This window comes from Anguilla rostrata, chromosome 8 (genome assembly GCF_018555375.3).
Source record: "Anguilla rostrata isolate EN2019 chromosome 8, ASM1855537v3, whole genome shotgun sequence".
Lineage (NCBI taxonomy): Eukaryota > Metazoa > Chordata > Actinopteri > Anguilliformes > Anguillidae > Anguilla > Anguilla rostrata.
The window spans coordinates 32,498,884-32,515,603 of NC_057940.1; the positions used below are offsets into that span (position 1 = coordinate 32,498,884).

A 16,720-nucleotide genomic window follows, 5' to 3' on the forward strand; every position below is an offset into this window, starting at 1 on the left:
TAATTCATGTCCTTGTTAGCCTTGTAAAACAGATTTGAACACATTGCAGTAGCTCCAGTTTGTCTAAATTGGCAATTGGAAAAACAATGAGATACAGGAGAAAAACTGGTGAAGATTGGTGCTGATTATCCGAGTCATGTGCCTGTGTATTTTATGACCTGAGGTAATACCTTACATCTGTCCAGGTATTAACATGATTTAAAATGTACCTACTCTTTTGGCTCCCATCACGCTTAGTCTCATCATACTGTTGGCTGGTAGGTGATGGTCATGCACCAAAAAGGCTTGCCAATCCCAAAGTCCAAAGATAAGTTTTACCAACACCCTTTAACAATCTTAAAAAAGTTAACAATCTGCTCACATATATGCAGAATTAACAGGGTTTGCTTTACATTGGCTTTACACTTACTTGCATGTCATGCACTGTTCTTCAAGGCAGATACCTTCAGGCATAATCCAGAGGTACTACGCCGTTTGTACAGATCCTACAGTCAGACATTTGGTTGTAATCTGCCCAAGCTATGGAAGATAAAACTTCAGGTCTCCCAAAATAAACTGATTAGAGTGGTCTTAGGTCTCGGTCCACGAGAACACATAGGGAAGAACCAGTTCATGCAGCTAAACTGGCTCCCTGTGGAGTCCAGAGCGACACAGTTAAAACTCTGTCAGGTTTACAAAATCGTAAATGGTGTAGCCCCAAATTACTTATTAAACTTCTTCCCGCAGGTCAGAGAGGCTCACAGGCACAACACCAGGTCTAGTGTAGCAAATCTGACGCTGGTAAGGATTAGTAGCCAGATGGGTAAAAGTTCTTTCAGATACTTGGGTGCCTAGGATTGGAATAAGGTTCCTAATATCATCAAACAGACTACAAACCCAGTCATGTTTAAGGCTAAACTGAAACACTGGCTTTTAGATAATGTACCCCTGTAAAGTAGTTTTTTTTTTAGTATAATAGGAAGTGTGTATTTTAACCTTTTGTCAAAACAAGGCCTGTTAATGCCCAATGTAAATGTTCACTGTATATTGATGTCTTTGTGCTTTTATATGCCGCTAATGCCGTACTCCACCATCTCGTACACGCACGCACACACACCTCCATGACATCTAGCTACAGCAAGGACCACAATGGGAATAACTCTTGTGACTTTTTTGTGTTATCCTTGATGCTCTTTTAATTGTGCATGTACATTGGTGTTTGCAACCGTGTAATTGTCCTTTTAAAGTGAATCGTCAAATAAATAAACTAAAACTAAAAGATTCCTGTGGTGTGGGGATGGCTGGTTTAAGCAGCCACACCTGCCTGGGTCAAGCTAATTAGACCTGGCCAATTGGATAATTGGTTAATAATTAGATAATTGGCCAGGCTAATTGGACCCAGGAACAGGAGTGGCTGCACCTGTGCGTAGTGAGGTAATCACTGCGCACAGGTTAAATCTGCCATCCCCACCCACACAGGGGAGCTTCTCTGTCATGACAGTGTTTGAGATCTGCTCACTTGGCTGTAACATCTTGCCAAACCCTCGTGGAATAAATGTGGACTGTTTTAACATCTTCTCCCTGTGTCTCTGTGCTGGAGGGCCCCAAAGAAAGCCACTTCGGTGGCCTGTGGCAGGCGTGTTTGTCACAATTCCGTTTGAGCACGCGCAGCTTGTCCCGCTCGTTTCCTCTAGAACGGGATGCGCACGCAGACCTCGTAAGTCTGAGTGAGTGCAAGGCAGCCACAGTTCCCCAGAGTCAAACTTGTGCTGTCATTTCTGCCTGGGTTTCATTTTCTGGTAGCTGAACATGAACTCTTGACATCACTTCGCAGAATGTTCTGTCACCATTCAACCGAGTGTAATATGCTCCTGATAAACTAATTAGTATAAATATAAATGTTTTCAGTATTGGAGTTATCATTAATGAATGTATACTTGTGTCTTACTGTTTCATATGGAAGAATAGATGTTGTTTTCCAGGGTTGCAATTGTGATGGATACAGTGACAAGAGGAGCCAGGATCTGTAGAACACTGTCCACAGCACTGCCTCAGAGAATGAGAAGCTTGATTGCAGTGTTGAAAGCCACAAATCTTACTGTAAGCCTGACCACCTTCTCAGAAATAAGGGTGCCTACAATGAGTTCCTTACAGAGTGGACTGTAGCTAAACTTTTAGCCCCAGGTATTCTCACAATGTGTAATGTATGATTGTAATTCTAGGCTAGTGTCATCACTGCCACTACCTTAGCCAATTTCAGAGCGTCCAACCAAGCACATGCTCTCCTGTGAAATGTGTGGTTCCAGCCAGCATCTGACAAATATGAATTTTTAATACCATAGTTATTTGTCTTTTTTAGTTGTATAAAATTACATAATTTTGTTATTGCTTTTCTAGTATCTTGTCATAATAATGTGGGTCATTAGGGAAGCCACAAACACAGTGACAGCCTGCTGCCATTATTGTAGTTCTGTTTTTGAGAACTACAAAATACACAAGTCAAGAATGCTTGAATTAGTTTGAAGGTAGCATACAAGATATTATTTCTGTGAGTTGAAACCACAATTGACTGCGTGCTTATCAACCGGTCTAGAAATATTTGCATAAGATATGTAAATGTAACTACATGCAAGTTCACCGTCCTTTCACCTCTGGGAGCGCACTTTTCCGGGATCTTGGACAGCAACGGAACACCAAAGCGGAGGCCGGGAAATAGGTGCACATGGGTCGGAATTAAAAATGGCACTCCTATTAATCATTGTGTAGGCACAGGTTGTTACATACACGCTCCTATTTGTTTGCCTTGCTTCTTTGAATGTAAGTACAAGTTAATTTGTTTCTTGAAGAGGATACGTTTTGTTATTTACAGGTGCGGGAATTGATAAATGCATTCATGTTATCAAAGGTAGGCTATTGTGTTCAGGCTAGCAGCGTTTACTTTCTTTGTGGCATTTAATTTCCTTTAGCCTATGTCAACCCTTTCGAATTTATAAATGAACTACCACAACTTAGTTATTTCACATGTGTATTTCATGTGATTTATAGTCCTTGTTATTGGTTTGCGATAACAATGCTAGAACTTACTTGCTTTTTTAAAGTTGTAAGACAAACTGATACGGCGGCAAAGGCCATTTAATTTACTATTGCGTGTTGGCTGAATCTTTGATTTGAGAATGACTGATTGAAAACTTATAGTTCTGTTAAACATAAAATAAGGCTTGAATTATTTAAATTGAATATTGACATTTTATTTACATGTTATTTAGCATTTGGTTGTTTATTCGCTTTGATATTGAATGAATAAGTTATTATTTGTTGGAATACGCACATGTTCCGGTCTCCCGTTTCAGCGTTCAGTGTGTTGGTTAATATTATTGACTTAAAAATGCTAAAGTTTATTCGCTTATTCCTTTAAATTCTGTCATTCATGTATATAATTTTATTTATTCTGTGAAATATTGAATGTGATTTGAATACCAGCGAATATTGTGAAAGTGTTTTTCTACTTGTTTATTTAGAACAAGGTACACAAATAAACATGGGGTAAACTTAAACGTGGATCAAATCCTTTCCTGGTGGATTTAAATGCTCTAATTTGAACTGCTGTCAACAACAGTACACTTACATTTTTACCTTTTTTTTACCTTCCCAGTTCATAATTGGCATCTCTAAGACTCATAAATTGTATTTAATTGTAATACTGACAGTTTGTGGGCTGTACCTTTCATCGGTAAGAGAAACTTACTGTTGTATAACTATGCAAAAAAACTTTTTTTAAATTAAGACTTAGTCAAAAGAAAACACAGCCACACTGTTTGCTCAGTGCTAAAGCTGTTGTGGTACCAAGAAGTGCAAAAAGACTAGCAACCACATCCAGAAAAGGAGGGATTTTATCATCAGTAAACTAGTTTTCCTGAGGCAATAAAGTGCTGTCTTATGGTTTGTTTGTTTAGGCCAGCAGATTTCCTGTACCAGTTTGTGGTGACTCAGACAGCTGATCTGTTTTTTTTAATAAGTTCTATAGAAAAAACGGGTCTACAACACACAGGATATATGTGCTTATGCCGGAACATATCTGTACTCTACCTTATATAGTCTGAGTCCACTCTTGCAAGGTTTCTAGAGGATGTATTGTATATTGCTATTTTTTCCAAGGTCAATGGTTATTTTGTAGTGTTATTTGCACAGTCATCCTGCATGCTGCTCTAAACAGTCCTCTTGTGTTGCATACTCTGCTCATGAAGAGTCTAATCCCATGCAGACCTGCTGAATATGTTCAGGTTTTGCGGCTGGAGTATACCCTAATTTTATTAGGTACTGTACCAGTTCTTGTGAGATAAGAACATTTTGTCCTGCCCGGGCAGCAGCTATGGTTCAGGTTGTCATGCCATTCTGCATTCTGGGAAGATTCCCTCAAATACGTCTGGTTGTTGAAAACATAACACTTGCTTTCTTCAGAGGAGAAATGAGGTGTCTTCTGCTTCCTTGTCCCCTGCTCCCTTTACAAATATAGCCTCACTAGCTTGTCATCACTTGGTTGATGGAGGGAGAGCAGCACAGACACACAACTTGTGGGCTTAATTGACAGTGAGCTTTAGTCTGTTGCTTAATACCTTAGGAATCTGTTTGTAAAAGCATCACTGTTGATAAATATACACATGCCCTCAAATATATATTTAAAAGCATATTACAAAGTTCAAATTACACCTTTTTACCACTTCACTCATGTACAGTATGCCTAGCCTTTTTTCAGTGTCAGGCAATAATTGGAAATGTATTTAACAGAAAAGTCTCCACTAGAGGTCTGCATTGGGGCGGGATGCTGGCGGATCCGACGAAACTTACTATCATATTTAGCCTACTGCGGGCGGGAGCGGGCCGTCAGTAGACATGCTGCGGGTCCCATAATTATTTAATATTTAATTAATATAACAATTAACAAAACTGGTAACTGAACAAAAATGTTTTGACCATCTAAGGTCTAAATGTGTGACTGATTAAGGCTTGTTTCACACCTACTGGTGATTACAATTTGTTCTTAAAGCAGGTGTGTGAGGAGCAGGAGGGAGGCCATTTTGTAAGAAATAGGGTTGAGGTGGTTTCTATGGAAAACATGCAGATTCCCTGTTGTATTTTTTTAAATGTCTTTTTGTTATACTCCATATAGCAGATGGTTTTAAATTATTCTGTATGACAAAGTAGTGGCCAGCTTTGTCACAAATAAAATAATGGGTGGCCTATGACTTTTGCACAGTACTGTACATTTTTGCTTTACAAAATTGTGCTTCTTTTAAGAAATTAAGAAATTACTCTGATTTAAGAAAATCCCAGTTGCTCTATCAGTTAGTGCCCTGGTTTAAACGAATAAAAGTCGCAGTTCACACCCACTTCCTGATCAGGATCTTTTACACCGATGTGGTGTAAACAGTGTTCAAATTACAGGGGGGATTGACGCCACAGTGACGTCACTGACGCCACTGATGGGAAATATATTGTAATATTTACGATTACAGGTAAGAAGGATATATAAATGTTTCGACCCCCCCATCCTGTTGTTTTTATCTCTTTTGGGGGGGTCCAAGTCTCAATTAGGGGGGTCAGACCCCCCCAGTCCCCGCCGTAATTCGAACACTGGGTGTAAAGCAATTCCGTGGTGAATTCAGGAGCTACGTTTTAACTGCACTGCAAGTGCTGAGTTTCTATGCTGAAGATTTTCTCAGTTGAAATGCTTTTGAATCCATTCTGGAATGTATCTGCATTCTCCACAGTTAATGCTGTACATCCAGTAGAGCCAAGCAATCCTATAATGATTTATAGCAGTGGAAGATTTCATATGACTTAAGTGCCATAAATAAAAACATTTTTTCAATCCATCTCTCTTTCTCCTCCCACTTTATAGTACAGTGTGGAATCCATCACTGTAAATATCAAACATTTTTCAGCAGCCTCCATCTTCCAAATCAACCCTAGAGCTCTCATTCCACTGATGCAATTACTAGACATTTCACCGGGGGCTAGCATTGCCTTTTGTTTTTCTCTGCTTCTTGTCATCTATGTCAAGAAAACCTTGTGATGCTACAAACATCCAAAAACTACACTAACCACAAAATTGCATGCCTCTTCACATCGGATAATCGCTGGTAACCAGTGGTAACCTACGGTCTTGATAACCCATGTAGTCAAGCAGTCCAAGGCCAGTCCACTGGTCACTGGTCCACACTAGTTGCACTAGGAGCACACTGGAATTCTAATCTTTGGGCAAATAATTACTTGTTGGTATCCTTAAAAAACAATCTCCTATGGAAATATGACTGATAGTACACTGCAGTTTACCCACTTAGTGTGTAAACCTCTGTAGAGGTTTGAACCAATTCACATATGAATAAAATAGTCTCACAATGTGTTAAGAGTGAACTCCTTTTACTTCAGACAGCAAAGGCACACTACTGGATAAAAAATAAAATCACTTTGATGAGATGATAGCAATCCAAGCTAATATAAATGCATTTTAAAACAAAGTGAAAGGCACCAATTTTTATAAGCGATGTGATACTGTATCGTGCAGCAAATATATATTGTACCATTGCTTGTCTGAAAAACCATAGGCTTTGAATTCACTTTAGAATAGGACAGAGAGCACCGCAGTAATACATTCCAAATTGTAAGTGAATATTTCTTTCTAAATAACTTGTGTAAACAATGTGTCACACTGACAGATACATCTAATATTGTGATAATTCTGTTTTATTTATATTATTTGTTTTTTAAATACTTTTTTATACAACAGTGCAACCAAATCAAACATTAGCCCACCAAAAAATCAGGAATAAAATTCCAAACCAAGCAAGAATATGGCTTCAAAACCAGCCAGAAATATTCATACTGGTGTATAATCCTCCATACACTTGTAAAATGTTTTGCACTCTTAAAAATATATAAATTAGCTAGTTTCAAGTACAGTAGAACCACAAATCTTGATAGTAACATTTGGAAAATATACTGTTGAAATGAAAGCTTTGATGGTGCAATGTCCATGGTCCATTTCCATTTGCCATTGTGCATAGCTATTTCCTATTTTGCTGTTGGTGGATAGCTATGGCGATTGAAATCCGATGAAGTAAGAACCCGCTGGTTAGATCTTTGATTTCTGATTGGTTAGTTATATCCTTTACTCGGCTGGCAATCAGTTAGGTGGTTCAAGACCATGTGCAAAAAAGCACTGTAAATCAAGTTTTATAAAAGAGGTTCAGTTGAAAACAGTCCCCAGGTTTGGAATTTTGCAAATTTCAATCTGTAGTTGCTACAGGTACAAACGGAAGTTTGGAGACAAAATTTGTATTTCATGAGAGTGGACTGAATGTTACAAACACAAATACAGCCTCAGAAGTATGAACAATTTTAACAAGTACAAAACATTTTTACAAGCGTACAGACACTGATTTATGAATCTGAATATTTTTGACATTGCTTTGAGGCCATATAACAGCTACTGATTTTGCCTGATGTTAGTTTTGCCATGAGCAAAACTACCCACGATAACTGGTGGGCTGTGCTTGGTGGGCAGGTTTGGTATTGCATTGTTCTCGGTTAATGTGGATCCACGTGTTTGATGAGGCACTTGAAGTGAAGCAGTTCAGTCTGAAATTTGAAGACAGAGTGATGATCTTTGGAGAAAATAAATCTACTGCCTCACTTCTAAACTGCTGAACCTAAAAGAGAACAGAAACTAGTTAGTTTTTGTTTTCAAGCAAACAGTTCCACCTGTTCTTTCATTTAGCCTACTTATTGTGAATTTACAAATTGATGTAGAAAGTTGGTCAAGCCTGGGGTTTCTCCATCATATAGTGTAAATTCAAGGAAAAAATATATTTTTGGTCCACATTTAGTATCAGACAGTTCTATTTGTGAGACACATTCAAAATGCAATTGCTATTTTATTGTATGCTATTGTTATTGTAATCTTGTCAGTTTAGTTTTAACATGAGATATAAAATTATTGTGTTAAACTGTCTCACGTTGTTTATATATAAGGCATTCCGCCAAAATTACACCACACTGCCACAATCCATTCTGAAGAATGGTAAACTAAAGTTTTGAAATGACAAAAACTATTTGCAAATAAATAGGCTATGTGTATATCACATATGCATATGTAAATTAACATGTCCTTTTCAATATGTAAAACAATTAAATATGAAATCACTCAAATACTCAAATGAAATGCAGAGTAAGTTACTGTGTATTATACAGAAAACAGATTCCCATCTGGCTCTAATGAAAAACGATTATCAATTTCTATTCCCACTGGATTACTGAATTGTTTTACACTAATGTTAACTGGTCATTTATCTCACAGGAACACAAAGTTGCCTGACAACATGACTGTTGATGAGCAGATGAAACACATCGTGAAAGGACTCACTTGATTGCTTGGAACCAGTAATGACCTTGTGTAACTTCCGTATGCTTATGGCCATCAGAATCGCGCCTATAAACCCGAAAATCTGTAAAATAAATCAAGGGTTGTGAGGCTTGTATTCAATGTTCAGCTCACATTTCCACAATAAAATTACCATGGTCCCACTCAAATAATGACAACACCTTCCGAAAACTGGCAAACAAAATGACAAATGTTATTGGTCATTACCATCACAAAAGTCAGTAAATACCTATCATTAGATGAAAGTCAGGCTGAATGGTAAAATTCTGCATACATTTCCCTCTTCTGCATCTCTCTGACCTCCTTTTTTGAATATAATATTACAATGCTACCATATTAGTGTAAGAAAAGTTATGAGCTATGTGTTTACACTGAACGAATTAATATTTTTAAGAAGCTATGACTAATGCCAAATCACTTGAAACATTAATGTAATACCTTGCTGTGATACCAGTTGCACAAAAAAAAGCTTTTCAATTTATGAAAACAGCCATACGCTGAACATGTAATGATCATACGATGCCTGTTAAAAATTGGAATTTAAAGGGGACGGCTACAACCAAACTCAAACCAAACTGAACTTATTGCGAAATACAGTGGCTGGTAACTACAGAATTTGTTCCATAAGAAAGATTAACAGAGATATGTTTCCTTAAGTTTAAAAATCTACATGTTATATCCGTTTTAATAGAAGGGCAAAAAAAAACAGACTACTCACTGATCCCAAGACAAGTGACATGAGCCCCCAACTGCTTGCGGCTGCCACTATGGAAGCAATGAAGATGAGGAGTGCCCCCACAGCATAGTGCAGGAACTCCTGATACAGTGCACAGGAAATCACAACCTCACAAGTCTCAATTCCTACTTTTTCATCAAATACATGCTTACAAATCCATACTGTGACACTGACAGTAATTTTATCTATAAAGAAAGAAAAGATTTTGGTCTTTTATTTATTGGGTTATACAATACAAGTACAGCCAAAAATGAACAACAAAACACCACATTATTTCCTAAAGCAGTGTGAGATGTAGAGGTCAAAGCTCTGGACTATGGGTTGGCATTCTGGGCAAGACAATGTCGCAAGATGTTTCAGTATAGACAACACAGCTATGTGAATACATTGCAGAAAGAGTTTTAAATTCACAAATAACAACAAATCATTTCAGTCTAACTTGAGTCAGAACCACCTACCGTTAACACCCAGTTAATGTAGGGCACTTTGCCATGAAGTCTGAAGATGTGCATGAGGAGGAAGATGAGCAAGACGAAGAAGAACCATAGGGTGACCACCTCGAAGAAACGGAAGGCGTAATGCTCAGGCCAGTCCGGAGCACAGCACACAAGCAAGAAGGCGATCAGAAGCACCATCTGCAGAGGAGAATTTCCAGGCAGTATAGTGCAAGCAGGTTGAGCTACAGTGCTCTCCATAATGTTTGGGACAAAGACAGATTTTGCTTTTCACTCCACAATTTTTAGATTTTTAAACAAACAATTAATGTGTGGTTAAACTATAGATTCTCAGCTTTTATTAAAGGATATTTTAAATACATTTTGGTTTCACCATGTAGAAATTACAGCACTTTTTATAAATAACCCACCCCCCATTTCAGGGCACCATAATGTCCGGGACAAATGACTTCACGTGTGTTTCTTATTAATCAGGTGTGTTCAATTGCTTCCTTAGTTTAGGAATAAAACAGTTTTCAGTATCTAGTCTTGATTCTAGGCTGAGAATCTGCTGTTTAACCACATGAAATGTTTGATTTTTAAATCAAAATGGTAGATTACACAGCCAAATCAAGAAAAAAATGTCTTTGCCCTAAACATTATGGAGGGCACTGTATTACTACCGCTGTACTAGGGTTGCCCACTTGGTGAATGAATCCAAACAAGAGGTTTCTTGTTCCCTCCCAACATTTGATGTCTCCTGGTTATTAATAGCTGACTCTGACCATGAGAGTGCATCCTGACCCTTGCTCTCACCTTGGATGGCCACCCTGGAGCCCTGCAGAGTACAGTGTTTAATGCTCTGTATAAATCCAGTGTTGATGAGATGAACACTATCAAAGTTTATTTAACACTGAACATTTTACAGTGTACATTATCATCCTAAACCTGAACCAGGGCCATACAGAGGTAACTGTTTGTAGGAAAGGTTGGAGAGAGAAGAAGAGAACAAACTCTCTATACAAAGTAAACAGGAAAGGACAAGAGTGTTGGCAGTATAGTCTTACACAGAAGCGAGGAAGAGCCTAAATATAAGTGACTCAGAGAGGATAAAAGGCAGGAGACTGAGGCTGAATATGCAGCTTTGAGGAATGAGGCAAAACCTCACACACCACAAAAAACAGCATTTTGGAATTAGGTCAAACTATAGGACTATGGGAGAGTGTAGAGTTAATTCAGAAGATGAAACAGCACAAAATAAATTCAGATTTAGTAAATGCAGTTAAAACCATGTTTATTCTGACATCATGTGGGAAATGTCTCAGTGGATTGGAAGGAAATGACAAGAAAATAAAAGGAAGGGAATACTTAGCTGGAAGTACTAATGTTTGGGGAACCTCATTTTGAGGGACCAAACTCAAATCTCAAATCTTCTATCTTTGTAGTAACATTTTGCTTCAGCAAGACCACAGGTGAGAGCTTTTTTAAGTGTATTCTTGCTTTGAGATTATAATTTTCAGATTAACATACATTAATTACATGCATTAATAACAAGATTAATTTACTGGGCAAGTAGCACATAACCTGTAGAAGCCCTGAATGTGAGAATATTGTACCCAGATACCTGTAAAATGTACTCTTATTTCTCAATCAAGAACTTGGGATGAAGGGTCTGTTTAAATCCTGACTTTAAATATTTACAGATCTCACAATAACTCATAAAAAGCATCTGAGATTGACCCATGCAGTTAACCTTTATGTAAAGCCTTGCTCCCTACAGGCAGCTAGAGTGGACCCACATCAACAACATCAACTCCCCTACATCTAGAGCAGGTGAGATTGGTTAAATCAGACCAATTGTATTTTTTTGTTGGTTAGGAGTGGTTTCTATGGCATGATTCAAGAGGAAGGTCTTCAGCATCAAGTGATGTTTGTTGAAAACCTAGCTATTGAACCCTCCATTGAGCCACTGAGTCTGTGGCTTATTAATCTTTTGAAAAAGCAGCACCACAACATGCATGCAGCCAGCTGCTCCTCCCTTGTATCCTCTTTCCACAGTATCTCAGGGGATAGTCTGGTGGGTGCAAGCAGATCTCTCATACTCATGGGCAGGGCCCTGAAAACCATCCTCTTGCCACTACAGCTTGGCATAACTTAAATATAATGGACTGAGCTCATAAGTGCACATAAAATGCAGAGATGTGTGTGAGTGAGTGTGTAGAAAACCATTTTACTCAGCCGTGGACTATACTGTAGTTACACACTTTAAAATTAAGGCAAAAGCGCGGCGTATAATTTGGTATATGATTTGGTTACTTGCTATCATGAATGTGCCCTTTAGATATCCGTATTGAGGATGGCTTATTGCTGACATTCATTATAATCTAAGTGCCTTATAGCTTACATTTGTAAACTATAGTCTACAGCTATAGTCAACATTTATTAAGAAATTAATGTTCATTGGTGCCATGTTTTTTCAGGAACAAACTGATGCGGAACACGTCTGCTACGCAACCTATTAAAGCAGCATGGCTGCAGGATGACACCGACATGTCACATTGCGGGATAAGCCAAAAGGAGTAAAACATGATGGCCTTATTATATCCTGAAAATCAATTCTGCTATTAGCAATATATTCTAACCCACGGAATAAATCCCAAAGTAGCATACCGTTTTGGCGATATTATAGGTTAGCTAAAGCTATGCAGGCGTTTTATTTTTTTTTTACATTAATTTTAATATGAATAAACTTAGCAGCTCCCATTTCACCAATGTCGCAAACGAGAATGGGACAGTAACCCAAAACGAAAACATCAGTAGGAGTCTGCAGGATAGCCTACACTATGCGCAAACACTGCCTACCAAGAAGAAATACGGAAAACCTATTAACGTTGCGAATGCCGATGCCAGTGTCCGTTGCATGCCCTTAGTGAGCGCAGTACCGTACCTATGCCCGACGAAAAAGGCACACTCACCACTTGAGCAATCCTCAGCATCCCTTGTAGAGATTGAGTAAAAGCAAAATTCATAATGCTCCCGTCAGATGTCGGCGAAGTGGCTGGCGTTCCAATAGTGTGAGACATCGTTTTTCCTTTAAAAATAAAAAATAAACCCCTTTAAAATAATGACTGGGATAGTTATTTTGTCTCCCAAAACGCATACGGCAACAGCGAGACAGAAAGGGCGTGGGACCGGCTGGGGGAAGGGCTATCGGGCAGGAAACGCTGTCAGTTGTTCCTGGTGCATGTTTGGTCACGCAATTGTTAGCTAAATGAGAGCAAGAGAAATATATCGGATACAATTTAGGACGACCGATTTACTGCAGTTAATCGCTTGTAGAAATTACGTTTTCATGTTTCCAACATACCCCCGGAATTTCTGCGGTCAGCAAAGCTGCACCTGCACAAACATACAAGAATTCAAGCATGCGCTCATACGCGTACTGCATTGCCTGCATGATGTGCACTGCGCTTCAAGAAAGAAAATCGGCACACAACCGTAATTCTATGTACATTTTTTTGCCTTTTCTTTGTGCAAAGTGGCTAAGATGCTTGTATGAACACTTTTGACAAAAAGAAATCTGAAATTCAAAGCGGGACGTCTTGTCTTTATGCTGCTGATTTTTAAGCTTTTTTTTTTTTGGTGTAGTCACGAATTAAATTCTGGACAAATGGTATCTGTATATATGATGCTGTGTTATCTGAAAAAAACGCATCCTTTCATGTTCTTCTTTTCTTTTCACTCTTTTTTTGGTGATGTACAGGTAAGCTGGCTACATAACATCAGTTATTAGGATCTGTCCTTTGTTGAAGTGAACTGTAAAAAAAAGACAGCATTAAATTATTCATAGCCCAAAACAGTGGTGCTAATGTCAAAATAATATTCACATAACTCAAAATACATAAAGCATTCTGCTGTTGTGCTTCACCCCCCTTTCTCAAATAATGCAAGAATTGCAATTTTCTTACCTCAAATGACTCATCCCCTGTAGCACATACAGTACAGATGCACATTCAGATAGAGTAGTGTTAAGGAGCACCCTCTACCAAGTGACCAGTTCTGTGTAGTGCTTTAGGCACTCTGTTCAATGCATAACTTTGTTTCACAGTCACACAAGGCTTTTATGTAAAAGCTGTGTTAGGCTACAAGATCTAGATGCTTGATTAAAACATAACTAATTCAGATGCTTCAATATATGTGTACTACATGATACAATTACCCAATTCAACATCCTTTCATGCTCTATGGCATAAATAAAAATGCTGAGCAGGCTCGGTTGACCTCGATTTTGGATCAAGATGGCAAGAGGAAAAGATCTAAGTGGTTTTGAAAGAGTGTTCATTATTGGGGCACGGATGGCAGGAGCTTCAGTTACAAAGATTGCTTAATGTGTTTCAGTAGGAACAGTGACTAAAGTGACATCTGAATTTAGATCTATGGGAAATACATCAGTGAATAGGGTCGGAATTTGTGGTCGAACGCGTACATTGGATGACAATGACCGTGCATTAGTGCACTATGTAAGGAAAAACAGAAGAGCAACTCTTCCGCAAGTGACTGACAATGTCAATGCAGAACGTGATCAGACTGTCAGCAAGAACAGTCCGTCGACAACTACACAGAAAGGGATATTGTAGTATGGTTGCAGTGCATAAACCCCTCATTACAAAACAAATGCATGTTTGAGAGTTCAGTGGTGCAAAAACCATTGGCACTGGTGTACAGAGATGTGGAAAAAAGTTATATGGTCGGATGAGTCATCCTTCACTATATTCTCGACAAGTGGGCAAGTGCATGTGTGGCGTACACCAAGAGAATGGTACAGGCCTGAACGCTTGACCCCTACGGTGAGGGGGTCCGATGACTCTGTGGGGGGCATTTTCCTGGCATGGTTGAGGTCTACTTGTCCCCCTAGAGGGAAGGGTCACTGCAAATCAATACAAAGTTATTATGTGTGATTACCTTTATCCTATGATGAAAAATTTCTATCCTAATAGGAGTAGACTCATCCAGGATGACAATGCCCCCAATCCACAGGGCACGAGTGGTCACTGAAGGGTTTGATGAGTATGAAAATGTTGTTAGTCACTATGGCCTTCGCAGTCACCAGATCTCAACCTAATTGAACACCTATGGAATATTTTGTACTGACGTGTTAGACAGCACTCTCCACCACCAGCATCAAATGAGGAAATATCTTTTGGAAGAATGGTGTTCCATTCCTCCAGTAGAGTTCCAGAGACTTGTATAATCTATGCCAAGGCACACAGAAGCTGTTCTGGCAGCCCAACACCTTACTAAGACACTTTATGTTGGTTTATCCTTTAATTTGTCACCCTTCTGTATATCTTCCAGTGTAATCACTCAATTTAAAAAAATTCTGTTGATGAATACTGACTATGAGCTTGAGAGTGTGCACTGATGCTATATCATTGTATATTCTGAAACACATACTTAAGTGTCAGTAATGACACCTGATGGAAGTAGACTGCAGTTAATGGTCAATGCATTACTTTCATCATAGCTACTCATTCAGGCATGTACAATGTGCTACTTAGTAAGGTGGTCTCAGATGTACAAATGTAAAATTAGTAAAGGTGCATATTAGGGGTGCCTCCTTGGCATACGTACGTATGTTGTGCCATCATATCACAATAATCTTAGTTTATTGATTTATACCAATATGTTTGTTTTAAGCAATTATCGGCTGATACCGCCAACCTCAATAGTATTATGTATCCCTAGTTTACATGGGCTGAAATCGACAGCCATGGTTCAAGTTCATGTCTTCAGACACATTTCTCTAAAATAAATAAAGATTGTTCTGTGTACACTACGTGCAAAAACATATCAAACCATAAAATTGGGACTATTTCCAAAAAATGCTTATTCATTTGTCCTCCTGACATAGTGTCATAAAAATCCAATAAGGCATTGACTATTTGATTAATATAAATAATACATTCTGTGTATTATTGACATGGGCAAAGTGAAAACATTGCGAGATGATCTGGAATGGCATAAAATATCAGAGCTTATTATTTTCTCTGCAAAAGTACATCTGTCCTATGATTTTTTTTTTTTTTTTCCCACTTTTGTGGTTGCTCAATTGCCTCTGCTCTACCATCCTGTAGCCACCATATGTCAGACAATTAAAACCGCAGTGGGGTTAGGTTAGCTTGTACTTGGAAGGGAGTCGGGATGGTGGTTTTCAATTATTTCACAGATGGAGTGATTGCACGATGTGCTCGATTCCAAATCGATTCCTAGCATTGGGAAGAATCTATTTATAGAGCGCACTTGGCCAGGTGGCACCACTCTTTGTACAGAAAATGCATGCATGAATAACAAGGCACATCAGTGCCCACACTTTTCAATCATAATACATAATGCTTAGCCTATTGTGTCAATAAACACAGTCAGTGCGAGATATGATGCAAATAATTTTATTCTCAGTTTACAAATGTTGCACGCCCACTAAGCAAATATGTAATGGCTTGGCTGAATACACAATTCTAATTGGCCAGGATGTGTGCATTATTTTTCCATGTACACCCAGTTATGAAGTCGTGCCTGCAAAAGTGCAATCACCATTCTAAATGAACCAACCAGCTGATTAAATACTGCAGAATGTTCTGGTACATCTACCTTAGATCCTAATGCTCCCTCCTCCAACATGTGGCTCTGTGTGCTGGGGGGGTTCTAGTTTTTTTTGTAGTGCGATCTGCTCCTGACTTTGTGTGGTATCAGTGTCTGGTGTAGCCTTGCTAACTTGGCTATTTGTTTTAATATAGTGAGCTGTATGTCCCAGCTGGTTACACCAGAAACAAATGGGCTGCCCATCTGGAGAATGCCTGTACCTGTTAGCTTGCCTATGCCTCTGAAATCCACTAGTGTGCCCAATTTGTGTCCTAGAGTTCTGACAATCATGTCCAATTGTGCCTGCTGCTTCATTACCATATCCTTGAGTTCTGATATCTCAGATATTTTAGCAGTAGCCCCCTCACAAGATACAATGGCTTGCGTTTCATGAGACTGAAGTGTGGAGCATGCATACCTGTCCCTCCACAACCCAGCAAATGGCCTCCTTCCGCAGGTCAAGGAGTGACAGGGAGGGGGGTTTGACGAACC

The 16,720-nt window shown here is 38.8% G+C and overlaps 1 protein-coding gene across 1 annotated transcript; it reads right to left on the reverse strand.

Annotated features, from left to right (window-relative positions):
* Positions 1–6,382: 6,382 nt before the first annotated feature.
* Positions 6,383–13,078, reverse strand: LOC135261445 (CKLF-like MARVEL transmembrane domain-containing protein 7). The gene is made up of 6 exons (XM_064347751.1): positions 12,910–13,078; positions 12,565–12,680; positions 9,614–9,790; positions 9,138–9,236; positions 8,402–8,483; positions 6,383–7,688 (listed from the first exon to the last, which is right to left on the reverse strand). Exons 2-6 carry the CDS (start codon positions 12,670–12,672, stop codon positions 7,675–7,677), a joined length of 480 nt encoding a protein of 159 aa, XP_064203821.1. The 5' UTR covers positions 12,673–12,680; positions 12,910–13,078; the 3' UTR covers positions 6,383–7,674.
* Between the last annotated feature and the right edge of the window lie 3,642 nt (positions 13,079–16,720).

Coding starts and splice junctions, on each gene's coding strand:
- LOC135261445 (XM_064347751.1), bottom strand. CDS start 12,672: ATGTCTCACACTATTGGAACGCCAGCCACTTCGCCGACATCTGACGGG. Junction 9,791..12,564: donor TGCTGAGGATTGCTCAAGTG/GTGAGTGTGCCT, acceptor TCTCCTCTGCAG/ATGGTGCTTCTGATCGCCTT. Junction 9,237..9,613: donor ACATTAACTGGGTGTTAACG/GTAGGTGGTTCT, acceptor GCACTGTATCAG/GAGTTCCTGCACTATGCTGT.